Source organism: Notamacropus eugenii, chromosome 7, assembly GCF_028372415.1.
Source record: "Notamacropus eugenii isolate mMacEug1 chromosome 7, mMacEug1.pri_v2, whole genome shotgun sequence".
NCBI classification, from domain to species: domain Eukaryota; kingdom Metazoa; phylum Chordata; class Mammalia; order Diprotodontia; family Macropodidae; genus Notamacropus; species Notamacropus eugenii.
In genome coordinates, this window is record NC_092878.1 from 141,398,514 (window position 1) to 141,426,300 (window position 27,787).

The following is a 27,787-nucleotide window of genomic DNA, read 5'->3' on the forward strand; positions in this document are numbered from 1 at the left end:
AAATACTTTAAAAAGTAAAAGAATATATGGAACCCTACTTCACCAGCACTCATATTTAATTTAATCATTGACTCTGAGCCCTTGACAGCATATGATTAGGAACTATAAATGGAGCTTACATATGTATGTGTGTGTGTGTCTGCATATATGTGTGTGTATGTATATGTATGTGTGTGTGTTGACCTGCCAAATTCACATTTTTACATACAAAGCTAAATAAAGATAAGGGAATCAGGACATACAACATTCCTATTTCTAAATAAGGCTCTGTCTTCTCCTTCAGGAGAGCTAGGTGGCGCTGCAGTCGATAGGGTGCTGGGTCTGGCTGAGTTCAAATCTGGTCTCAGACGCTTACTAGCTGTGTTACGTTAGGCAAGTCACTTAACTCTTATTTGCCTCAGTTTCTTCAACTGTAAAATGAACTAGTAAAGGAAACTGCAAACTATTCCAGTGTATTCACCAAGAAAACCCCAACTGGGATCATAAAGAGTTGGACATGACTGAAATGACTGAACAACTCTTCCTTTCAGTCATGAAATAATTTCCTATCTCTTAATATTTGCTTTGCCTCACCATCATTTGTTATTTCTTCTATTTCTTCTATTTATCTCTCCTAACAATATCATCACTCTTTATTCTTCAGTCTTTTTAATTTTTGCAGCTTAAAATGGGGCATGAAACAGCATATTCTAATGAACAGAGAACCAGCCTCAGAGCCAGGAAAAGGTCAGTTACCTCTGACACATAACTGGTACGAGCTACTGAGCCTCTCAGTCCTTTAAGCAACTTTCTAAGACGAAATATTGTAGACAAAATGTCAGAATTAGTAGAGGGAATTTCCTCATCTGGAAGTTCCCTATAAAAAAAAAATCACAGGTCTAATCATGAACCTCAAGAGAGAAGCAACTGATAACTTTTGCCTCTTTCTTCTTTTTCCTTAGATTCTTTCTTCTTTGTCCTTTCTCCTCCCTCCCTTAACTCTTCCCTTCTTCTCTCTCTCACTCTCCCTTTTTTGGAGACTAGATTTTCCCATCGTTCCCAGACTGGAAGTACACTGACTACTCATAAGCCTGATTATAAGCCATTACAGAGAAGCATGGAAGCTTTGTCCTGCTCCATTTCCAATCTAGACCAGCTCACTATTTCTTAGGCAGCCTGGTAACACATACTCCCAAAAGCTCTCTACTGCATCTCAGAACTCCTGATTTCAAGTGACCTACCAGTCTTAACTCCCTCAATAGTGGGATAATAGACATATACCATGGCCAGTAGGTAATTTCTTTTCAATATTTTCCTTAAAACCAGTTCTCTTTGTTGGTAAATACCAGGATGATCAACCCTATTTTCACAAAGCATTAAGCTGATAATTCATTCAGGTTAAGACCCTGCTATTTTTTTTACAAAGTTGGATGCAGGAAATCTCTAATCAATAAAATAACCCAAGCAGAGGACTGAGGACTGAAAAGGCAATAGCATTCAAACAGCTTTGTCCCTCATCCCATACCTCATGGCCAAAGCCAAAGGCACATATGAATTGCTCCCCTGTAGGAGCCTTTTCAAATCCATCAGATTTCCTCCTCTATGAGAAGAGTCAATATGGTAGCTGGTTAGTTGTACAACTAGCTACTCTAGTGTAGTGTAGTGTACATAATGCATATACAACAAGATCCAGATACAGGGAACAAAGCAAACAGTTCAATAAACTTAAATCAACCAACATGTATCACCTATGGTGATCCAGGTTTCAAAAGCAAGAAAAGCTAATCCACACTTATTTCTATTTTTTACCTTCCTTCAGTAGGTGACAGCTCCTTTAAATCTTCCAAGCCAGGTTTTACATTCAGTAATTTTTTGTAGAGAGCCAGGGGGAAGTGAAGATCTACCACCGTGAAATTGTAGATAGCTAGTCCGCAGATGATACCAATCAGGTGAAACCAGTTGTGTTCTACAAAACACTTTTAAAAATAAAGGTTAATACTTAAAAAAAAAAAAAAAGCTCTCAAATCAGCACCATCTACCTGAAAATAAATTTTTTTTTCAATAAGGGGCCTCATTTACATTTGAGTACTGCCTAAAGTGAGGTCTCAAATGTTGAAGTATCTTCCTGGTGATGATATATGGTCTAAGTTAAGAAATCAGTTTGTACAATGAAGTGAGGGACAGCATGATGACAGCGAAGCCAGTACATTGGGCTAATCAAAAGGCAACTAACATCTCTTCATCACTCTGATCCAGTTTCCCCATCAGTTAAACAGGGATGAGGCTTGACTGCTATCATTTATGGAAAGATAATAATATAATGACTAAAATATGATTCCTCTGAGCTCTAAAGTACAGAAAAACTAAGTAAAAGAATATTATAGTTTGTATCCTTATCATTTCTGTCATGGCCAATGTCACCAGATCAAGGAGTAACAGCAAAATTACCTAAAAAGAGAAAAACCAAACATCGTGCCATACTTTATTCTGGTTGAGTCTACCATTTGTTTTACTGCAACACTGCTGACTTACCGTGTCAGAAAACCATAAGAGGTTGGAATCTTGATAATAAGTAAACATCCCATAGATAGGATTCAAAAGTTCCTTCAAGAGCAAAAGGAAGAACTCCTTTGTGACACCACCAGCATCCACTGCTTCCTCACCATCAAAGATCACCTGAAATGACATGACAAGTAAGGTCTGTGTAAGATGAAATCTGATGGCAACTTCGAAGTTATTGGGAGAAAGATTAGGAATGGAGAAGAAAGAGAAGATGATGCTGGTATGGCTGTGTAGTGTTGTCAGGAACGACACTATTGTGCAACACAAAGGAATGATTACCACAGGGAAATGTTTCTAGGAAGAGGTGACAAGCTCTTCATGATAGTGATGAAAATAGACTGGCAAGATGGAAGGAAGGAGAATACAGAAATGGAATCAAAGAATCTGAGTGGAAGGAGACAACAGAGGTCTTCTAATCCAACCTGTGTCTGAACAAGAACCTGCTCTATAATGTATCCCCAAGGTGGCCAGTCAGCCTTTTCCTGAAGACTTCTATTGAAGGGAGCCCACTCCACTTTGAGAGAATTCTAATTCTTAGAAAATTTTTCCTCACCTGAGTCCCAGTAAGCTTCTTTGCATCTTTGCACCTTCTACCCAGCCCCTTCTCAGAAAAAAAATCACACACTGTGACTCAGGAGTATTTTTCTTCTGCCAAATTCTCTATGTCAATTCCTCTCAATATTAATTCCCAATAGCTCCTCTGCTTCAGTCTCAGAGAAAGAGATTGTCCTTTTTTAAGAAACGCTTCCTCTGCTTTTAATCTCCTTTTTTCCCAACACATCTAATACCTCCCCCTCCCACCCCTTTCACCATCCCTTGTCACTTTTTAAAGCTTCTGGAGTTTTTCTAGCTGCCTAAAAGTAGGTGTAGATCTTCTTAAACTTTAAAATACTTAAATATACTTAATATTTAACTATCACATCCTCAAGCTATAATTACTGCTTTTCAACTTTTATTATCAACCTTTTAGAAAAAAACTATCTATATTCACTGACTCCATCTCCTTCCATCCCACCCACTTCTTAAAACTTTGTACTATAGGTTCTGACTCCATCACTCAACTACAACTCTTCCTTCCAAGGTCATAGGTGATCTCAAATGCTAAATATTATTCTCGGGCGGGATTAGTGAACCTGCAGCCTTGAGACCACATATGGCCTTCTAGTCCTTGGGTGCAGTCTTTTGACTGAGTTTAAGCTTTATGAACAAATCCTTTTATTAAGGGGATTTGTTCCATGAAGTTTGGATTCAGACAAAGGGTTTCCCATCCCTGTTCTTGGGTCTCATCCATTTTTTACCTCTCTGTACCATCTTACTCAGCACTTTTTCTCCTCCTCCTAGATATTCCCCTATCCCTGGATTTTCAGAATACTGCTTCTCCTGATTTTCCTACCAGTCTGACTCTTCTTTCTGTCATATTCCAACTTCTTTTAGCAAATGTATCCTAAAGGTCCGCACTTGGCTTCTTTCTTTCTCTCTACATGTTTTCTCATTTGCTATTTCTAAAGCATGTCACTCCTCTGCTCAATAACCTTCAACCGTTCCTTGTGCTGCTAACTATGCATTTTGGTAGTTGGCATTTAAAGCATTTCACAATTTCTCTTCAGTTGATTTTTTCAAGATGCTTACCCATTACTCTCTTTCATGCAATCTATATTCCAGCGAAACTAGACTAATTACTGTCCTTCTTGTATGACATTCCAAATCCCACACGGATCTTCATAAGAAATAACACAGAATATGCTCTCTCCTCTTAGTAGCCATAGCTTCCTTCAAGATTCAGTTTAAGAGTTACCTCCAGAAAGGTCTTTGTTCACAAACATAGCTGCTAATCTGGTAGTTATCTGTTAATTACCAAGCATCTCTCTGACATGGATTTATAATTATTCTATACATATCCTATATTTACAAACCTGGGAATATGCTGTACCCTGGCCCCAGTAAAATGTAAGCTACTTGATGGCTGATTGTCTTATTTTTGCATTTGTATCCTCAGTACCTAGCAGAAGAAGCACTTAAAATGCATATTGATTTGAATGATTTATAATTCCATCAAACTGTAGGAACTCAATTAGCATTTTATGCCAATAACTCACAAATCTAGAGGGGCATTCTCAACAATTTCTTTTTTTATCTTTCAAACTTTTTATTTTTTTCCAATTACACATAAGAACAATTTTAAATTTTTTTTTTAAATTTTGAGTTGCAAACTCTCCTTGAGAATGAAAACAATTTGATATGGCTTATTCATCTACAATCATGCAAAATATATTTTGTTAGCTATGTTGCAAAAAAACAAGGAAAATAAACAAAGTAAAAAAATATGCTTTGAACTGCATTCAAATTCCACTGATTCTTCCTCTGAAGTTGGATAACATTTTTCATTATAAATCCTTCAGAATTGTCTTAAATTATAGAATTGCTGAGAAAAGCTAAGTCATTTATGGATAATTATAGTATAATATTGCTATTACTGTGTACCCTGTTCTCCTGGTTCTGCTCACATCATTTTGCATCAGTTCATTGTAAATCTTTCCAGGTTTTTCTCAAAGCATCTGGCTCATCATTCCTTATAGCACAGTAAGTATCCACCACCATCATTTACCACAATTTTTTCAGCCATTCCCCAAATGATAAGCATCCCTTAAATTTCTGATTCTTTGTGATCAAGAAAATAGCTGCTATAAATATTTTTGTGCATAGAGATCCTTTTCCTTTTTCTGTAATCTTTCTAGGGTACAGCCAGTAGTGGTATTACCTGGTTAAAGAGTATGCACAATTTGATAACCCTTTGGGCATAGTTCCAAATTGCTTTCCAGAATGTTCAGATCAGTTCACAACTCCACCAATGGTATATTAGTGTCTCAATTTTTCCACATTCCCTTTCTGTCATATAAGCCAATGGGACAGATGTGAGATGGTGAAATGATCAAGATGGATTCATTGAAGGTTTTTAGCTTACTCAGGAAGCTGAGATCCTATTGATTGGTAGATTCGTGCAATTCCAATAAAATGATTATGCTTAGAACTTTGTGCCCCAGGTGACTTTATTTTAACTATTAGAGTGGTACCTAAGAGTTGTTTGAATTTGTATTTTTCTACTCACATCTATCCAATCTAATTTAATAGTGATTTAGAGCACTTTTTCAAATGATTATGGATAGTTTTTTGTTTCTTTTTTTTAAAACAACCATTTCGTATCCTTTGACCATTTATCAATTGGGGAACAATCTGAAATCTTATAGCTTTGACTCAGTTCTCTATATCTGAGAAATGAGACTTTTATCAGAGAAACTTGGTAGAAAATTATTTTCTAGTTTTCTGCTTTTCTTCTAATCGTGGCTATTTTAATTTAATCAGAATTATCCATCTTACTTCCCATAATGCTCTCTCTTGTTTTGTCATAAATTCTTCCTTCATCCATAGATCTGATAAGAAATCCTATACTCCCCTAATTTGCTTATGATATCACATTTTACATATAAATCAAGTACCCAATTTGACCTTATCTTGGTATACAGTGTGAGATGTTAATCTGTACCTAGTTTCTACCAAACTTCTTTCCAATTTTCCCATCAATTTTTGTCAAGCAATAATTTCTTGTCCCCAAAGCTTCAAACTTTGCATTTATTAAACACTGGATTACTATGGTCATTTACTACTGTGTTCTACATACCTAATTTATTCAACTTGTCCACCACTCTATTTCTTAATCAGTACTGTTTTTGATGATTACTGTTGTTATAGTTTCAGATGTGATACTACTAGGCTTATCGTCACCTTCCTTCACATTTTTTTTATTGATTCACTTAATATTCTTGACCTTTTGATCTTCAAGATGAATTGTATGATTTTTTTTCTATTCCATCAAATAATTTCTTGGTAGTTTGATTGGTATGGCACTGAATAATCAAAGTAATTTAGTTAGAATTTTCGCCTATGAGAAATTAGCATTTATCTAATTGTTTAGAATTGACCTTGTGTGAAACTATATTGTAATTGTGCTCATCCAGTTTCCAAGTGTGTCTTGGCAGGTACATTCCCAAGTATTTTATACTGTCTACCGTTATTTTAAATGGAATTTCTCTATCTCTTGATGTTGGACTTTGTAGGCAACATATAGAAATGCTAATGATTTATATGGGTTTATTTTATATCCTGCAATTTTGCTGAAGTTAATGTCAACTGGTTTTTCACTTGATTCTCCAGGATTTTCTAATTATACCATGATATCATCTGCAAAGAGTGATCATTTCATTTCCTCATTGTCTTTTCTAATTCCTTTCTTTTTCTGTTCTTATTACTGTAGCTAGCATTTCCCGGACAATACTGAATAACAGTGGTGATAATGGGCATCCTTGCTTCACTCTGACTTTAATGGGAAGATTTCTGCTTGCTGATGTTTTAGGCATAGGTTATTCATCATTTTAAGACTTCTAGAGTTTTTCATAGGAATTTGGGTTGTTTTTTGTCAGAAGTTTTTCCTGTATCTATCGAGATAATCATGTTTCTTCTTGGCTTTGTTATTAATATGGTTGATTATGCTGATAACTTTTCTAACAATCAACCAGTCCCGCATTCCTGGTAGAAATCCCACTTGGTCACAGTGTTATGATCTTTGTGATATATTGCTATAATCTCCTTACTAGTATTTTACTTAAATTTTTTGTGTCAGTCTTTATTTAGGTATTGTTCTATAGTTTTCTTTCTCTGGTTTTGTTCTTCCTGGTTTATGTATCAACACCATTTTTAAAAGAATTCCTTCTCTGCCTATTCTCCAAATAGTAAATATAGTAAGGATGAATTATTTTTTAAATGTTCAGTTGAGATTGCTTGTGAATTCATCTGGCCCTGGGGAATTGTTCTTAGGAAGTTCATCAATGACTAGTTCAATTTATTTTTCTAAGATTGGGATATTTAAGTGTTCTATTTTCTCTCCTTAATCTGGGCAATTTATATTTTTTGCAAATATTCATTCATTTCACTTAGATTGTCATAATTGGGCAAAATAACTCCTAATAACTGCTTTAATTTCCTCTTCATTGGTGGTCAATTTACCCTTTTTATGTTTGATTCTGGTAATTGATTTACTTCCTATTTTTGATCAAATTTAAAAATGATTTATTTTATTGTTTTTTGCATAAATCTAGCTGCTAGTTGTTTTTTTTTATTAGTTCTATGACTTTCTTACTTTCAATTTTATTTATCTTTGATTTTTCAGGATTTCCAAATTGGTGTTTAATTGGGATTTTTAAAAACTGTTCTTTTTCGAGTTTATAGTTTCTTGATGTCTCATAGGGTCATTAGCCTCCCCCTGCCCAATTCTATTTTTTAAACTATTATTTTCTTCAATGAACTTTTGAACCTCCTTTTCCATTTGGCCAATTCTACTTTTTAAGGAGTCCTTTTCTTCAATGATTTTCTGTACCTCTTTTACCATTTGGCCAATTCTGCTTTTTAAGGCTTGTTTTTCTTCTTCAGTAATATTTTATTTCTCCTTTACAAAACTATTCACTCTCTTTTCATAATTTTCTTGCATCACTCTCATTTCTTTTCCCAAATTTTCCTCTACCTCTCTTATTTGATTATTAAAATCCTTTTTGAGTTCTTCTAGGAATTCTTTTTTGGCCTTGTGACCAATTGACATTTTTCTATCATTTTGTTCTTGGACTCACCTAGAATAATTTATTTAAATTATTTAACTTCAAAGGCCCTTTAGTGAAGCTAATTTTTATTGCCAGTAAATGATGGATGTAATATTTCTGCACTTGTTTGTGAGTTTTTATGACCTAATTAACCTTAATGTTAATTTTATGAAGGTGCCGTGCACAAATGAGATAACATTTCTATTCCCATTAAATATTCTCCAGACATCTATTATATCAAACTTTTCTTAAACCCTATTATAGTTTTGCTATCTACGTTTCCCTATCACTCATTTAAATTTTCCTTTAAGAATTCATTTTTTTCTTTAGAAATTTAGATGACATTTGGTGCATACATCTAATATTGATATTAACACAATAGTTTCTAAGGTCCATGGAATCTTTTAGCAAAACATAATTTCTTTATCTCTTTCAATTGGTTTTATTTTTCTATTTTTGCTGTTGCTTTTTCTAAGGCATGATTGCTATCCTTGATGTTTTTACTGTATCTAAATATTAATAGATTCTGCTCTAGCCTCTTAGAAGAGGCTTCTTACAAATATCAGTATTGCTGGAGCCTGGTTTCTAATCCTTCCTGCTATCCTCTTTCATTTTACAGACGAGTTCATCCCATTCACATTCATACTTATGATTGCTAATTATATATTTCCTGTTATTCAATTTTTCCCCTTGCTCCACTCTTTAAGAATTCCCTTTGCTTTGACTAATCTCTTTTAATCTACTCTACCCTCCTTTCCATTCCCTTAACACTTTCCCTCCTACTTCCCTGTTGAATGAAATATATTTCTGTACCCAAAAGTACAAACATGTATCTCTTCCTCTCTGAACAGTTCAAATGAGAATGGGGTTTAATTGTCACATGCTCCTCATTTTCCCCTCCTTGTTACATAGATTTCTACATTCTTATTCTATTTACATGAAATAATTTTCTCCATTCTTACTTTTTTCTTCCCTTCCTCTCCCAGTACATACTTCCTTATATTTTCCCTTCTTTTCAGATAATCAAAACATAACAGAATCACTTGTGGGCTCTTTGTCTCATTATACTCCCTCTAGAATTCCTGATGATGAAGATGAGGTGGCTAAGTGGCACAGCAGATAAAGTTGTATGCCTGGAATCAGGAAGACCAAGCTCAACTCCAGCCTCAGAAATGTACTAGCTGTGTGACCCTGGGCAAGTCAATTCACCTCTTTGCCTCAGTGTCCTCTAAAACAGAGATAACAGTAGCACCAACGTCCAATGTGGGATAAAAGTGAAATAATATTTGTAAAGTGCTTAGCAAAATGCCTTGCACATAATAGACAGGACCTACATTATCATTACTATCACCATTATCATTACTATTAGAGTTTAATAATTTAAACTTGCTTAGTCTCTTGTGATTGATTCTTCACATTGACCTCTTTATGTTTCTCTTGACTCCTATTTTTGCATTTCAAAGTTTCTTCTTTTTATCAGGAATATTTGGAGTTTGTTCATCCAATTTATTAAAGATCCATCATTTCCTTTGTAGGATTACCTTCTGTTTTCCTGGGCAAGTTATTCTTGCCTATAAGCCTATATTGTTTGACTTCTGGCATATAATACTCCAACCTCACCATTCCTTGATGGTAGTGGCTGCTAGCTCTTGCATAATCCAAGGCGGCTCTTCAGTATGTCTCTCTGGCTGCTTGATTTTTTTCTCTGAGCTTTATTTTGGCTATAATATTTCTAAGACTTGATCTGTGAGTATTTTTCAAAAAGCTAATGGTAGATACTTTCCATTTCTGTTTTGTTATGTAGTTCTAAGATGTGGATATTTAATTTTTAAAGATTTATTGAAATAAAATGTCTAGACTCTTTTGTTTTGGTCATGACATTAAAGGAGTTCGATGATTTTTAAATTATCTCTCTTTGACCTGCATTTCAGGTGAGTTCCTTTTGCAATGAGAATATATTTCATAGTTTTTTCTATTTTTCTGTCTTTTGGCATTTTAAATATTTCTTAATGTCTCATGGAATCATTGGTTCCTATTTGGTCAATTCAAAAGTGAGCTATTTTCTTTGATAACATTTCGTACCTCTTGTTGCAAGCTGTTAATTCCCTTTTAATATCTTTCTTCAGTTCCCAATTCTTTTCCGATTTTTTCTCCTATCTCTCTCATTTGGTTCTTAAAATCACCCCTCCCCTTTCAACTCCTACTTTAACTCTTTCCAGGAATTCTGTTTAAATTTGTATCCTGGAATGAGAGTCACAAATAGCCACTGTTTGCTTCAGAACTTGTTCCTTCCTCAGTACACAGCTAGGGTCCCCTAGAGACCTCTCTATTCTACCAACCTTATCTGCAAATTCCTGCCTCAGTGTGACCTAACACTGGGTAGAGGGGGAAAGAACTACCATATAGTACCCATTCCTACACCCTGGAGTGCAAGGTTCAGGGACCTTCTGAAGTCTCTTCCTGCACTGGTGGTCAGTCTTGGTTCTCTTTCTGTCTCTGTTATACATGTGATACATTCCCAGCCACACCGATTCCACAGATCTCTCCAGTTCTTGGGTTTTCCAGTCAGAATTAGGCCTGGTGTTTTTTTCTTTGAGAAGAGGTTTATGAAGCTAGTTCAGTGGGAGAGCTAAGTTGTACTTTTTTTTATACTCTGCCATTTTGATGGTCTTTGAATGTTACACAGTCTCAGGCACAGCCTGAACTGAATTTGTGACCTGACTTTTTGTCTGTAGGTCTTATGCTCGACAGACATGTTCAGGCTTATCCTGAATGAAACCCATTTCTAGTGCCCAGAAGAGTCTGGGTGTCTTCCTAGACTGACTTGGGTTAGAAAAAGTGGCTCATTGTGCTTTCTGCCCAGATCTCTCAATCATTATTAAGTACAGTGTTCTGCTTCCTCCTCCTCCAATATCACTGCTAGTCCCCTGATCAACTCTTTTCTGAGCTTTCTGTTTCTGTCAGACATGTCCCACAGGTACCTCCATCTCAACATGTTCATTAAAGAAATCATTATCATCACCCTAAAATCCATCCTTGTTTATAAGTTCCCTATTTCTGTTTAGGGAACCATCATTCTTCAAATCATCAATGTTTAACATCTTGCAATCACCCTCTATTCCTCACTTTCCTTGACCTCCCATATCCAACCAGTTATCAAGTCTTGTCAGTTCTACCTATATATTACATTTCTTTTATCTGTCTTGGTCACAAAGTTGAAGAAAACTGCTGGGTTACACCAAGCATATTTTGTATTGCTGGAGTTAACACAATTCTTCATAACTACAATTCTTCAGAGACTGGAGTATCCCACAATGTACAACCAAAGTACATCAGCAAAAGAATACTGCTGCTGGAAAAGATAGCTCTCTGAGTCAAAAAATAGCGGGATCATTAAAAGCAATGTGCAATTTTCCAAAGACAATAAAATGGTCACTCTCATTCCTGCCCAATTCTAGGCCCAGCTCAATGTCAATACAAGACATATGTATTGATGAGATACATGCATCAAATATTCAAAAGTCCAAAGGATAGGCATTCTTATCAATTTTTTTCCTGTATCCAGTTAAACCAAATGTTTTAGAGTGGTCTTGCATCTAATTTATGTGGTTCTATAATGTTCAAGGACTTTATTGATGTAAAACATAATCTGTGAACCTCATCATTTATAGGGACTCCCTTTTCTATTTATCTAGAAGGGGGTACAGAACCTGCAGCATTGAGGCCACATGTGGTCTTCTAGGTCCTTGGGTGTGGCCTTTTAACTGAATCCAAACTTCACAGAACAAATTCCCTTAATAAAAGAATTTGTTCTGTAAAACTTGGACTCAGTCAAAAGGCCACATCCAAGGACCTGGAAGGCCACATGTGGCCTTGAAGCTGCAGATGTCCACCCCTGATGTAGATTCTGAGCCAGATAACTTCCATGACAGTGGCAAATAACTTTAGTGAACATATACAGAGTTATTGTATGCCTTAATTGTTTATACAAGAGTTGCTGAACAAACATTTTCTGTTTTTATCTCATTCAAGGAATCTCATACGATTCTGATAAAATTGTTGGCAGACCAAATTAGTCAATGAACAGTAAACAGAAATAGGGAACTTATACACTAGGATAGGTTTTAGGGTGAGGAGGATATAATATCTTGTATGCTCTAGACTTTTTAGTCAATTTATATGAATATAAAATGGACACAGAAAAGTTCTCAAAATGACTACACATTCCAATCAAACTACAGCAGACATATTTCTCTTAAGTACTTTACTACACGCTGATGGGAAAACCAATAAAGTAATTAGAAAAGATAAATCAGAGAATCTCACTTTCAGAGGCTTTTTCAAATCAATGTCAGAGTGAATACTCAGCTCTCTAAGGGCATCTCCAACAAGGTTGCTCCTGCGAACATGAAGGACGAGGAAGGGGCTTCTGGCCAGCAGAGGCTCCAATGTGAGGAGCATGAATACATTCTGCAAATTTGCTCCATTGATAGCGACCTAGAAAATGGTGCCCAAAAAAATGACCATAAAGAACTTCTTTGGAGAACACCTAAAAGTAGAGATATAAATATTTTCATGCTGTTCTAAGTGCTTGGTTTGGCTTTTTCTTATAATTGCTACAGCAGATTCTCATGTAAGTACAATAAAGGAAAACTGTTTTAGTTTGGGAGTTATGTTGAACAACTAATACTACTTATTGAAAAACATGGTCTCTAAACTAATTTGAGATAAAGTCATTAGAACAAATTGTTAAGTCGAAAATAACACACCTCCAGGATTATCAGCATCAACAAAAAATAATTTCAAAGTTAATAGAAATCTATCCACATAGCAGCTTCTATTCTTTGAAAAATATAATTCACTCTAACTCAAACTGAAATCTGTCAGTCATGTATCAGTATCACGCAACTTCCACTATGAAGATACCCATAGTATCCGTATGATAATATAAAGAAAGAATAGGTATTTGGATACTTTTGTCAGTGTTAAATTATTTAACTGTGTTGTGCTTGCAAATACAACTGTGATAAAAATTCTGATAATTTAGCACTTATTGAAGATTTCAAGCCTTAATCTAAGAATTATATGTTATAGTATTCAACATGAAATTCCAGGATAAAAGAGTAATTTGGGTGACTGCTTAAGGAATTTGGCACATAATGTTTTCTACTATCATAGAAAAATTACAATGGGATTATATGGTGCAAGAAGAGATTTTGAAAAGTGATACCTGCATCTGCAGTTCAGCATCTGTCTGTAACATTTTGGTCTTAGCTTGGGCATCAAAGACAAATGGATAGGAACAGAGAGTCACAGCATCCTGGAATGAAACACATTAATATTAGCAATATTTAAAGTATCGTGCAAGGTACTATATCAAAAAGGCAAGAAGTAATGGGGGGGAAAAGAGGGATTATGTACCTGCATTATAGATGGTCTAACTTTCTGTGGAAAGAAAAATAATAAACAAAATATCATTCTTGTTTTCCAAAACCCAGAATTCTCTCCCCCCCCCCCAAGAATGTCATTGATATCAGATATATACAAATGCTATTCATTTAGTCAAACTTCATATCTGGCCATGTAAATAATGCATCTGAACAATTGTCTGAATTTCTAGTTGAGGAGACAGGTATTATGAAGCTGCCTAAAGGAAGATCCCAGGAACAAAAAGGGCAAAAACCATCTGACCAACCTGATACCACAATCAGATACTTAAACCACTCTCAACCAATGAAATGCTTTCTTTTCTAAAACTTAATTATGAAAAAATAAGAATTCCACAGTCTTCTTTGGAAAATCTATACCAGCACGCAACTTGAATTAGTAAATAAATTTGAATGAGATAAATTAAATGAAACATACCAACAATGGATTTAAATCTCTCCTAAGCAAAGTTCCTGCTCAGAAAAAAAAAATAATTCTGCAAACATTTTTCCTTCTTCAAATAAAAACGCAATATAAATTCAAGTAATCACCTACAACACTGCCAGCTACTTCATTCCCAAGTTTTATTTAAATCCATCTAGTCGTTATTTCTTTGGGTGTTCTTATAGGGTTTGTTCAAAGTCAGACAAGCAGGAGGAGAACCAACAGAGAACAGGGTCATGAAACCTTCAGTGAGCTAGGTGGCATAGTAGTTAGACAGGAACACTAGACCTGGAATCAGGGAGAACTAAGTTCAAATCTGGCCTCACACACTTACTGGCTGTGTGAGCTAGGCAAGCTCCTTAACCTCTGCTCACTTCAGTTTTCTCATCAGTAAAATAATTGCACCTACCTACCAGGGTTGTGAGAATAAAGTGAGATAACATTTGTAAAGTGCTTTGCAAATCTTAAAGCCTTATATAAATGCTAGTTATTGTTATTATTAATATTTATCCAAGTCATTGATAAATAAGGAAAAATCTTTGACAGATACCAAGGGAGATTGCCCTGGTCAAGTTGATATGGATACGTTAATCAACCCTCTCTGGGTCCAGCTGTTTTCCAAATTCATATAACCATCCTACCATCTTGTCCAGAAGGATATGGGAAGAGACTGCAAAATTCTCTACTAAAATGCAAATGTGTTCAGTCTTTTCTCCCTGACCTGCCAGTCTAATAAACCCATGTGAGAGAGAGACAAGAGATATAAGGTTGGTCTAAGAGAAATTATTTTTCTTAAATTTCAGTGATACCATTTTTTTATTTCAGTCATTTCCTAACAAAGTACCTTTCCTCATTCAGAATCCTAACTTCAAACAAAAAGTAAACAGTTAAAACCAAATGGTAAAAAAAGATTGACAGTATATGTGTCTATAGCACTCCTATTCCCTTTTTTGGAACACAAAAGTAACTTCCTTAAATTAGGGACTGCATTTTAGGGTAGTTTTTATTTACATTACTGTCTTCACTGTCTGTACTGTTCTGCTTCTACTTTCTCTGTTCTGAATCAAATCATATTGTTTTCCCATATTTCTCTAAATTATACTCGTTTCTTATGTTACAATACTGTTTCATTACATTCACACATCACAATTGATTCTGCCATTCTCTAATCAATAAATATCCATTTTTCTAAGTTTTTGCTACCAAAAAAAAAAACCATGGTTACAAATATTTTGGTATATTTAAGAACTTTCCATATATCTTTGAATTCTGTTGAGGAGTATGTGCGACAAGGATGGGCAAAAACAAGCAGGTCAGTAAATTTCCTTAGGCAATTCCAGACTGTTTTCAAGAATGGTTGCATCTAACACAGCTTCACCAAGAGTGTATTAATATTCTCTTCATAGTTCCTCTAACACTACTCCCAGCTTTTACCATTTTTGCTGATTTAGTAGATATAAAATAAAACTAGATTTGCTTAAATTTGCACTTCTTTCTTATAGCAATTCTTTAGAAATATATTTGTTTTTGAAAGTCCCTGCATTTTTAATTTAGCATTTCTTTTGAAAAATATACATTTTTAAAATTTTCTTTCTTCTTAATTACATGTAAAAACAATTTTAAACATCATTTTTAAAATTTTGAGTTCCAACTTTTCTCGTGACCTTTTTCCTTTTCCCACAATGAAAAGGAAAACAATTTGATTTAAGTTATATATGTTTAGCAATTCTTTTGAAAACCATTTGCTGATATCCTTTGACCATTTATCACTTGAAAAATGGCTTTCTGTCACATGTATGTATGGTTTTTTTGGATACCTGACTTTTTTTTCAGGACATCTGATGTAAAATTGCATTCATACACCTTACTCACAACCCCACCAATCAAAACTTTCTTTTCTTATTCAAGTTGCATTTATTTTGTTACTTTTAATCACTTCTACTCCCTATGTGATTATGAAATCTCCCTTTAACTATAGTTCTGAAATGTATTTCCTTCTGGCCTTCTTTAAGATTTTTAGGATGTGATTATTCATATTTAAATCACTTATTTCATAAAATATAATATAAATGTCAGTCTAAATCAATTTTCCATCAAACTGCTTTCCAGTTTTCCCAACAATTCTATTAAAAAAGAAGTCTTTCCCTTAGTTGTTTATATCTCTTGGCTTTCTATGTTTGTTTGCTTCTAGGTCACACTTGTTTAACCTACTCCAATGATTTACTTTTCCATTTTTAACCACTACCAGACAGTATTTGTGATGACTACATTTAATATATTTGGAGATTTAGTGATGCAAAGTCTCTTAAGCTTTTCTTTATTTCCCTCGAGATTCAAGCTATTGTGTTCCTCCAAATAAAGTTTCTTCTTGTTTTTGTCCATTTCTTTTTATTTTCACAAGGTAACGTCACCAAAAGGTCATTACCTTGTAGCCGACTTGGTCCATGAATAACAGAGTCTGCTGCCAGGTCATACTCTAAGTCTTTCCAGCTTGGAAAGACCTGCCAGAGCTTACAATTCATTGACGTAGCCTCTGGGAACATAGGGTCGGCTCCATGCCATTTGCCAAGGAGATAAATACCAATATCTGATGAGTTTGGACAGCAGCTAAAATCCAAATCCATCTGCCCCACAATTCCCTCTACTTCTGACTGGACATTGAGGCTAAGTGCAGCACTGTGTCAATGGGATTCTCTACGGTGATGCAGATGACCAATACAAGTGAGTTAAATCACTTCTCTTTTATACTAAATGCCTCTTTGCTGTGCATGCAAGAAGAATCCAATTCTTTTGAAAAATGCTCTGAGTAGTTTATGTCCATTACTTGCATTTTTGTGTGCCCCATAACTCTGTTTAGGGTCCTTTTAGGATAAAATTCTTGTGTTTGATCCTGAAATTAAACAATGATGGCTACCTTCTATTAAAATGGACATCTAATGCCTCAATAATCTATATAAACGATATGCTTTTATAAGGCTCAACATCAGCTGGTATTGGCATACAGAAATAAATTTTAAAAGATTTTAGATTTTAAACTTTTAAATAACCCTCCATAAGATTGTTTTGTTTCAAATTAAATATTTCATCATGATATATTAATTTTAACATATAACATGATATTTGGGAAAATAGAAATGATTTTTACATGTCAAAAATGAATGTTAGTAAACTGGACATTATTTTCAATTCATTTCTGACCAATATTTTCTTTCTTTTTTTTGGAGACCAAGTTCTTTAATTGATTTTACTTTAATTTTTTTTTTACATAAAAAGTTCAGTAAAAATTGGATTTTAAACAGTAAAATCAATCTTAGCATGAGGTTAACCAGAAACTTCGAGGTAGCCTAGTCTGAAACATTTACATTAGAACAGACAAAACCTTGCAGGAGAATCCAGACTATCAAAATGTTCCTGTGATCTTAGCACACATAGGCTAAAAACAAAAACAAACCAGGGAAATCTTGGTACCTGACTGAAAGCTCCTATGAAGTAACCTTTCCCTGACACAGAACAGGCTATCACAATTTCATACACATTACAGCAACAACTCGATTTCATGTGCTTTTTATATTTCAGAGGGTTTTACATATCAAAGGGAAGAATTGTCCAGAGAAAGTCCAAGTGCAATATCTGAATTGCATCTTATCACAATCAAAGACCGGATACAGGAAAAAGTCCTTTTCTTCTAATAACTACACGACACAGAGGGACCAAATCAAAGAATGGAGGAGGTCATAGCTTTAATAAGACACATATGATACAAATTCTTACCATTCCTGCTTGATGCAAGAACCACATGAGATAGTCCTCCTGAATGTCCACAAGATGGGAAATTTCAGGTATATAAAACTTGTCATATTCCACATGTTTCACTTTCTGGTTTACCTTAGACACAGAAGAACAAGAAGAAAGGGAAGAGATGATAACTCTATTACTATCAAAGAACTTTTAGTGTTAACAATAAGCATAAGAACAACAAAAAGAAAGAAGACCTTCAACAGCCTTCTCAGCACATGTTAAAAGCCAATGGAAATACTTTGGAACAAACCTTCCTTCACTGAGCAGTAATAAAGATCCCAACAGGACAAACCTTGTGGTCAGAAGCTCACTGACTTTGGTAAATTATAAAGGCCCCAAAATAGGTTTGGGAATTGAACAAATTATATCAGAACCAGAGGATTATTGCAGACAAAACCACTGCCTATAATTGCCAAGATATAACCTAATTGTTGTGTGTATTCGTCCTTCACTGCCAAAGAAGACCATGCCATCAGAGAAATGACTTGCACTTGACTTTGTTTTGAGTGAGGGAGGGCTGTGCAGGTCACCAGCCTCACTTCTCCTCCAGAGCCATCTGAATCCAGTGACCAGATGTTCATCAGAATGACTGGAGATGACCCAGGATGAGGCAATTGGGTTTAAGTGACTTGCCCAAGGTCACACAGATAGTGAGTGTCAAGTGTCTGAGGTGAGATTTGAACTCAGGTTCTTCTGACTCCTGCACTGGTTCTCTATCCATTGTACCAGCCAGCTGCCCTATAACCTAATATATAAAAATTTAATAACAATATTTTTAACAGAGCATGCCAATATTCATAATCACTAAACTATGCGGAATGAAGAGTTTATAAAATAAAGAAAAGAAATTAAAAGCACATGGTAACAAAGTGAGGTATATATCACCATCCTGTGTACTTCTAGAATTGTCCCAAAAATGCTTTCAGTGGGCTAACAGAATATGAGCTTATATTCTGATAATCTTATTTATTTTCCAAATGCAGACTTTTTTTCCCACTTTTTTCAATAGTCCATAGAACATTAACTCCAACACAATAGTAGCATAGGAACTTTTTCCAGGACTATATTTATCTCCACAACACTGAGTAGATAAGAATAAGATACCAATAACAATGACAATTACTGACATTTAAACTGTGATACAAACTTCCAAAATACTTTATTTGTCTTACGATCTACTTCATAGCAATGTTGCAAGGCTCAAATGAGATATCATGAGCTTCACAAACTTTATAACGTACATCGGCTCTTATTACTCTATTTGATCTTCACAACAATTATTGGGTAAATATAATACTATTACTATTCTCAATTTATAGATGGGGAAATTGAGGCTGAGGTAGGTTAAGTGCTAGTTTTGCACCTAATGAGCATCAAAAATAGGATTTTTAACCTGTCTAGTCTCATTTCTAGATCATTACTCCATCCACTTTCATGGAAGATCCCTTTGATTTCACATGAAGATCTTGGCCATTTTATAGGTGCTATCCAACGTACAACAGTTTCAATTACATTCAATATAATTAATTCAGTGGTGTGGGCCTGTGATCGCTCAAGCCCAGCCTCAGTAATGGCATAGCACCCATTCATTCTCCCTCTAGCCAGACAGGTCCACTTCATGCTTACCTTGTGCAGTTTTTCCAATAGCTTCAGTGCTGCTGTTATATAACTGCTAAACAGAACAGGAATCAACAATGTTTTTCTTCCACTCAGGAGATAAACTACAGCACTTTTATAAAGGTCTACTAGCTTCAAGAAATATCTTGGGCATACCTGGCACCACCAGTTATCTTTAAGGAAGAAAAATAAAGACAAAATTAAATGTGTAATCCTTAACTAAATATCAGGTATTCATGCCTTTCATGAGTTTAGAAGAGGTTGCCCTGGTAAGCAAATGTTACTGAATCAAAACTAAATTCAGAGAATCACAAAAATCATAGAATTTTAGAGTTGGAAGAGACTTGAGAGGTCACCTAGTCCTAGCTGCTCAGGAAACATTAGCCAAATCACAAAGGGTCATTTTAGAAAACTAGCATTGTAAGCTCCTCGGCATATCACTGTTTGCATTTTCATATGCTGCTTCTCTATTTTTAGAAACTAACATTTAATTGTCCACTAGATTTCTCCGAAATCTTTGTACAAAAAATGGCATTTGGAGGATCACAGCAGAAGGGAGTAATTTTCTCTATAATTGTTACCTCCTCCACCATCTTAACCTCCAAACTATTTCAGCTCTTTGCTAGAAAACTAAATACCAAAAAGGATCCTCCAAACCCAACCTTATCATCCTTGTTTGCTTTTTTGCAAGGCAAAAACCAGATCAAAAGGTTGTTATTCCAGCTTCCTACTACTGGCACCGCAACCTGCTAAAATGAATTTCTGCCTAAAAATATTTATCCAACTTTAGCACAGAATTGAATTTCTGACCACAGCTTTCCCCCTCCCCTCTCCCCACTTTCTTTGGACCAAGCTGGAAGGATAGAAACCCAGGTTGTAGTCCTGTGAGAATGGCTGCAATGAAGTCTTTTTAAAAAAGTCCCTTAAAGAAATATGCTACAATATTTGCGGTGTTTTCGTTACTGTTACTGTCAGTCATTCTGCAAAAGGAGTTATAATCTTTTGCCCTCGCTATTCTTAATAACATTTCCTTTTCATGTGGTGACAACTCTAGTAATATCACAGCTCATCTGAAGTGTAGAAGCAATAGAATAATTAACACTTTAAAATTAATTAACATTTAATTAATAATTAATTGACACTTTAAAACTCTTTAAGTATTAAGTAATTAACACATACAAATAATGAAAAAGGAGACTTTCTGCATTTTATTAAATATATCTCAAATGTCATTCCTATGAGAAACACTCTCTAATTCACTGTGGAAGACCATCATTTCAAAGCAGCCATAGTCTACATTTTGGTCAATCCCTTCTTTCATGGGAGCTTCTATATCATCCCCTTTACCTAAAATTTGGTAGGTGAAAAAAGCTACGTAGACGGCACTTAACTTTCTGAGGCACTTTTTAATACAGCAGCTCATTAAAAAACAAAATTTTATAAATACTGCAAGACCAAGAAACATCTCTCTAAAGCTAACTATTTCAAACAGCTTCTAGATGAATTAGGAAATTACACTATTTGTCGTGGATCAGTAAACATGTTACACAAAGCATGATTCAAAGATAACTAAAATAAATTACATAAGGGAGTAAAAAGGTGAGATTTCTAAACAATAGTAAGTACTGCAAAAATGGATACTGAATCTCAGCCTAATTTACACATTCAGGGTCAAAGAATCTGGGTTTGAATCTCAGATCTGATACTTACTACATGTGTAGCCTCAGTCAAGTCACTTAATATCTCTGGGTCTCACTTTCTTTTCTAGCAAAACAAGAGTACAGAGCTACATGTTTTCTAAAGTCTCAAAAATCTTATAATGCTATAAAATAAGAAGCAGAAAATAATGTAGCAGTTAAAGGGTTTTGCACGATTTACCTAAGACTTTGCTAGGGTTTGCATCCAGCCGTAAAATAGCCATTGCGAGGGGGAGGGTTAACGTTATATAATATTTAGAATCCTGAAGTAGAGGGAATTCAGGAAGTATTAAATAGATTCTCATTGCTTCAACATCTGGTGGTGAACTGGACAACTGGGGAATCAGGAAACTTTCAAAGCTTTTTAAGATCTGTAAAAAAAAAAAAAAAAAAAGTAGGGGGGAGACTAACATTAATTCATGCACACACAGAAAGGTCTAATTCTTGCCCAGTATTTATGTGGGATATCCATGTCTCCAACTGCAAATACAATTCTCTAGAATTTTCTGTAGTGTATAGACAAAATCAGTTTCATTCACACCCAATAGCACATTTTGTAGGAAATTAATCCTAACAGAGAAAAAAATGAAAGTAAAAGAAAATATGATGACTAAAAAGTAAAACGTAGGAAGTCAACAAAAAATGAAAAATGACTCCACCAAAGGAATGAAAGATCACAACCTTACCTCAGAATATTAAAACAATGAAATTGTGCATGGTCCTATAATTAAAATCCATGCTTCTACATGAGAAGTCTCTGTTTTTTATTACATCAAAAACTGTCATGCTATACCCATCCCAAGTACTTTGGAAACTTTGCACACAATCTTTTACCTTCACAAGTGAGAGGAAACAAGTGAGTGGAGTTAATAGATAGCCTTCAGTTCAGAAGTATGTGGGTTCAAACCCTGTCCCTACTATTGACTTGAACTATGTGACCCTGGGTAGGTCACCTTAGAGCCTCCATGTTCCCAGGCAATTCTCTAAGACAATACAAAGCAGACTGTGTATTGCCATTCATCGATGAAATCATACATCTGGTTAGAAAATAAAAGTATTCTCCTACTTAGCTATGATACTGTTGTCAAAATAACCAAACTCACAGATTTGTTGAAATTCTGAACTATTAAAACAAAGAAGTAAAAAAGCAAATAAAAAACTCTCTTGAGTTTCAACTCAAGCATACTGAAAAGTCACCAATGACAGAAGACAAAAATGATCACTTATTAGAAGGGTAATGGGAAGATGGCACTTATGCTAATTATGTACCAATTAGGAATTAGTACAACCCTTCTAGAAAACAATTTGAAATTATACTAGAAAAGGCACTAGTTCACACTCTTTGATCCCACTGCTAGGATCATGACTTGAGGAGGTCAGAGGTACAAGAAAGTTCCATGGATACAAAAATATTTACTGCAACACTGTGGTAGCAAAGAACCTGAAACAAAGAGGGTGTGCCCATCAATTGGGGAATGGCTGAACAAATGTTGGTAAGTAAATGTAATGGAATATTACTATGCCATAAAGAAACAATGAATATGGAGAATTCAGGGGAACTTGATCAAGATTTTATGAACTAATGCAGAGGGAAGTAAGTAGAACGATGAAAGAATTAAAACAATGATCCAAAAGAAATCACGTTGAACATCAGAATGTTGATCAATTGGGTGACCAACCCTGATTTCTGAGGACTGAGGGTAAAACATGTCCCTCACTCCTCTTAGGAAAGAGTTGGCAAAATACAGAGGTACAGAATAAGGCATCCTTTGTTATATATGATTAAGATGCTTCTTTGTTTTACTTAACTGTACTTTGTCACTGATGAGGGTTTGGAAGAAGACGTGAGAGAGTGATACTGGGGAAAAATATCAATAAAAAGTATTTTTTAAAAGGAGATCAAAACTAGGTACGACCCTGGGTTTGAGCTCTATACTTAAAAATTTCAAAACCTTTTATACTACAAGACATTTTTGTTTCTCATTTTGTTTACTTTGTAAAAAGCTATTAAATACAGTAAAATATAGTAGCTTCTCATAAAACAGTCTTATCAGTGTGGCCTAATTTACAAAACTGTCATTTGCCAAATTCACTGAAACATTTCTAACCACCACTTGTGTTCACTACCCCATTTCTGTAATCAGTTATCACTGATTTCCCCATGGGTCACAGTCATTAAAATAAAAACGTGAAAAAGTTTCCCATTCGTGCTTCTTAAAAATATGCTAAGTTGGTGATTTCTTCCTATTTAAGAATCTCTGCTATGGGAAAGGCTGAGGCTGGCAAAAATTTTGAGCTTGCCATTTCTGAGCTGCAGTAGACCTGAAGTCAGTCAACTGTCCACATAAAGTTCGACATTATTATCATTAGTCCCCAAGAATAGGGGGCTATAAGATAGCCTAAGGAGGGTCCAACTCATACAAATCAAAAACAGAAGTCTAAAATATGATGAGCAGAGTGGGGTCAGGCTCTTGAGTAGCCCCTATTATTTAGAGCCAGGTAGAGGTGAGGAGATAGTCTTTTTTTTTCTTTTTTAGGCAATCAGGGTTAAGTGGCTTGCCCAGGATCACACAGCTAGTAAGTGTATGAGGCCAGATTTGAACTTGGGTCCTCCTGAGCTAGGGCTGGTTGCTCTAACCACTGGACCGCCTATGTACCCCAAGATGCAGTCTTAAAAAATATATGCTGCCTACTTACTACCAAACTTCTTTGACCTAGGATAAGTTATTTGCTTCCTCTGAGATTCAATATCCTCTTCCACAAAACTGAAGTAATGTTTTTGCATTTACTGTTTAACAGTTCCCTCCAACATAAAGTCTTGATCACCCCACCAGCTAGTACCCTATTCCCCCAAATTTGCCTTACATTTACCTGCTATACATTATGTATATATATATGTGTGAGTGTGTGTGTTTGTACATGTGGTCTCACTGACAACACATGCTTCTCAAGGAAAACAACTGTGAAGAAAATGCTTTGTAAATATGATTATTATCTATTAAGCCTTAAACTCCACAATTTCATAGTTTACAACCTAGGATCAATCAGATATATTTGAAAGATGTTGCAACTGTGACCACTGATAGGACACTAGCTGTACTGGGAAGCCAGGTATTAATAATTTAAAGAACGTGCTCCTGGGTTGGTTTTGGGTAGTGACTCTATGTACCACACCCCTAAGGCATAGCTTTGAGGACAAATATAACAAAGTTAAAGCACTGGTGGAATCTACAGTCTTTACTATGGAATATATGGGGTGAGAGAGAAAGGTGGAAATGAGAGCTAGCAGCACAGGGCTTACTAGGTTAAAGTTAGCATTTCCCTTGATGAGGACTTGATGAACAAACAGTACACCCACCCTTCATCCCTAACAGTTTTCCCTCCCTGCTAATGTGCAGCAAATGATGACTGAACAGAATGCTTATCAGAATTATGATCAAACTTTTGAAGACAGACTACAATCCAGTAGATATTAGACAAGGAGGAAAAAAGACCATTGCATACAAAGAAACTTGGGCTAAAATTCAAATCCTACAAAGCACTGTGAAGTGAGGGTTAAATTCTAGTTTCAACAGTGACAGGTTAACTTATTTTAATTCTTCGTTCCTCACATTTTTCCATATGAGAAATGGGGACAACACTTACCCTTTTCTTAAAAAGTTGAATTTTTGCTATCCATCCCCAGAAAAAGAACTGATGGTGCTTAAATACAAACTGAAGACACTTGTCTTTATTTTTCTCGAGCTTTTGTCTGTGTTTTCTTTCACAACATGACTATTAGAGATATGCTTTGCATCATTATACATGTATAACCTGTATCCAATTTGCTTGCCTTCTCAACGAGGAGCAGAATGGGGAGGGAGAAAGGGAAAGAATTTGGAACTCAAAAGTTTTAAAACAAATGTTCAAATTGTTTTTATATGTAACTAGGGAAAAATAAAATGTTAAAAGCTAAAAAATTAAATAAAAAGTTGATTTTTTAGCATCCATTAACAGGTCAAACATATGGAATATCTTGACTAAAAGAAGCCACCTTACTATCATTTCTTTTTAACCTCACCATTGGACTGTCCTTGCTTGCAGTTTTCTCCTTTCCTTGCTAAATATGTTCTCTATTTCTATTTTCTTCATGAAAAGGAGAAAAGTACACAAAAAAGAAAAGAGAAACTAGGAGACAAGCTTGAGTAGGAAGAAAGAAATAGAATAAGGAGAATGAAAGCACAGATCCCTAAGTTAAAGGACAAAAGGATGGAGAGAAGCAAAAATAATTCAAGGAGAAGAGGGTCTAAATTGTTACTGAAGAAGGTATTCAAATACAACAAAAGAAAGAGCTGAAAGTCTAGAGAAATGAAATCTGGGTGAAAAAGTGGCTGAGCCAAGACAGAGTCAAATTATGTGAGTCTGTGTCTTTCCTTCACTATTTAGTGGGAAATAGATTCATTATCATTTCATTATTCATTATGACTTCATTATTATTGGGAAAATCCCTAAACCCAACCTGAGCTCCAGTTTCCTCTTTTGTAAAATAGGGATAATATCTCTGCTAAGAAATTCAAATGAGGAAATAGTATGGAAATACTTTATAAAGTGCAAAGTGCAATGCAACTCTAAATGTCAGTACTATATTACCAGGGCATTATCACTGTGGAGCTCAAACGAGTAAGTTAAATAAGTCTTTCAAAGCATTCTTTACACCTATTAATGAAAAAAACAAAACAAAACAAAATGATGTGTCCGTATCTTAAAGGGTTTATAAATATGTCTATTTTATATAGATATATATATATATATGTACACAGAATCTACAGAATACTTAATTATAAAATTATTAACATAATTGCTGGAATAATTACTGAAACTAGCAGCCTTAAAATCTTTAACAGTTCCAAAATATAAGATGTTGAAAATCAACATTAAAAAAAAAAACCCGACTTTCCCATGAGGCCATAAAAGGCATCATAGTACCAGATTACAAATACCATGAGGCTTTTGTGTAAGGTGTCTTCGCAACCTTAAAACATTATAACAAGTAAGCCAGTATTTATTTTATTTTAAACATTTTAAATGTAAACTCATTTGCATATGACATTGTACCCAATTTCACCTTTCCTTCTCCACAAACTATACTAGGTTGTATTTAAGAGTATGGTTAACTCAGATCTAAATCCTACTCACAAGATATTTGCAGAGGTAGATTTTTGGAAAACAAAGATTATCAGAGAAATTAAAAGATGAAACTGTCTTTCTAAAGTCATAAATTTCAAAAGTAAAAAATTTTAAGCATACAAAATTATCACTTTCCTTTTGTTACATTTTTCTTTCACAAACTTTTTGTGATTTATTATTTCATTTGCAAAGGAAACTCCCATAAGGAAATTTTCTATACCAGCGCACATGTTAAACTTCTGGAACAGATAATCTTAGAAAGATGCCTGGAGGCATTGAGAAGTTAAAGAACTTGTCCAGGGTCACAAAGACAGCATGAGTCTGACCTCCCAGACTCCACATGGCCAGTTCTCTACCTACCACATCATGCTGCTTCTCCTTACAAACTTTTTTTTTTAACATACATAATACTATTGCTTAAAAGAGAGAACACCTAGCGAAATATAAAGGACATACCTGTTCTAGAAGCATCGAGTGCTGAGAGTTCATTAGCTTCTCAAACAACACTCTGGTAGAATTCAGGTCAATCCCTGGAATTTTGGGACTAGTTTTAAAATGCTCATCAATTCTAAAATGAACCAAAAAGAATACAAGCAAATGTACATATGAGAAAGAAAACAATCCTGCAAAGGACCAAAAACACTCAGATTGGAGTTATGAATATAAGAATATTAACTTTTTTTTTAACAGAGACACAATGGTCCTCCAGATGGCTAGGGCACTCTTCCAAAATCCAAAGGCTACAGTAGGCTTATGTCTACATAAAATTTCCCTTTATTCACACGTTCAACAGACACTTAATAAATTTAAGTATCTGTTTATTTAGCTCTGCACTAGGCAAAGGGGAAATGACCAAATTTAGATAAAACCAAGTCCCTGTCCTTGCTGTCTTACGGGGGGAAATCTAATGGAAGGATAAGACAATACAAAGTTCTATAATTAATAAAACACTCCATGTCAAGTACATAAGAGATACAAAGCAAAGCACTATTTGGGGCCCAACAGTGAAAACCAGCACCAGCATGGGAGATCAAGGAAGGCTGTGAAGAGGAAAAGAAAAAACTGAAGAAGCTGTCTACTTCACGTATACTTTCTGTAGACAGTCACCAACACTTAGACTCGGCTGTCACTTCCTCTCTCCTATTTTTAACCTAACAACAGCCCCAACCTTACCTTGATCCATAGTAGAGATGGGGGAGAGAGAAAGGGGATAAATATTTATATAGTACCCACTACATGTCAAGCATCGTGCTGAACACTTTACAAATATCTTATTGGACCTTCACAATAACCCTGGGAAGGTAAGTGCTATTATTCCCATTTTACAGGTGAGGAAATTGAGGGTCACACAGCTAATGTATGAAGCCACATTTAAACTGGGTTCTTCCTGACTCCAGGCTTGGTGCTATCTCCACCGTGCTACCTACCTACCTCATAGTAGACAGTAATGTT

General features: G+C 35.1%; 1 protein-coding gene across 4 annotated transcripts in view; it reads right to left on the bottom strand.

Moving 5' to 3' along the window:
- Window positions 1–27,787, bottom strand: part of HERC3 (HECT and RLD domain containing E3 ubiquitin protein ligase 3) — a 116,047-nt gene that overhangs the window by 25,848 nt on the left and 62,412 nt on the right. For 2 of the 4 annotated variants that reach the window (XM_072625455.1, XM_072625454.1), the window contains exons 13-21: window positions 26,792–26,903; window positions 21,351–21,540; window positions 19,482–19,645; window positions 17,829–17,942; window positions 13,608–13,631; window positions 13,417–13,506; window positions 12,513–12,683; window positions 2,512–2,655; window positions 1,789–1,955 (exon numbers count right to left, since the gene is read on the bottom strand). In XM_072625455.1, coding sequence (XP_072481556.1) covers window positions 1,789–1,955; window positions 2,512–2,655; window positions 12,513–12,683; window positions 13,417–13,506; window positions 13,608–13,631; window positions 17,829–17,942; window positions 19,482–19,645; window positions 21,351–21,540; window positions 26,792–26,903 — 1,176 coding nt within the window. The remainder of the gene's footprint in view (window positions 1–1,788; window positions 1,956–2,511; window positions 2,656–12,512; window positions 12,684–13,416; window positions 13,507–13,607; window positions 13,632–17,828; window positions 17,943–19,481; window positions 19,646–21,350; window positions 21,541–26,791; window positions 26,904–27,787) is intronic. The other 2 variants (XM_072625457.1, XM_072625456.1) reach the window with 1 other exon arrangement.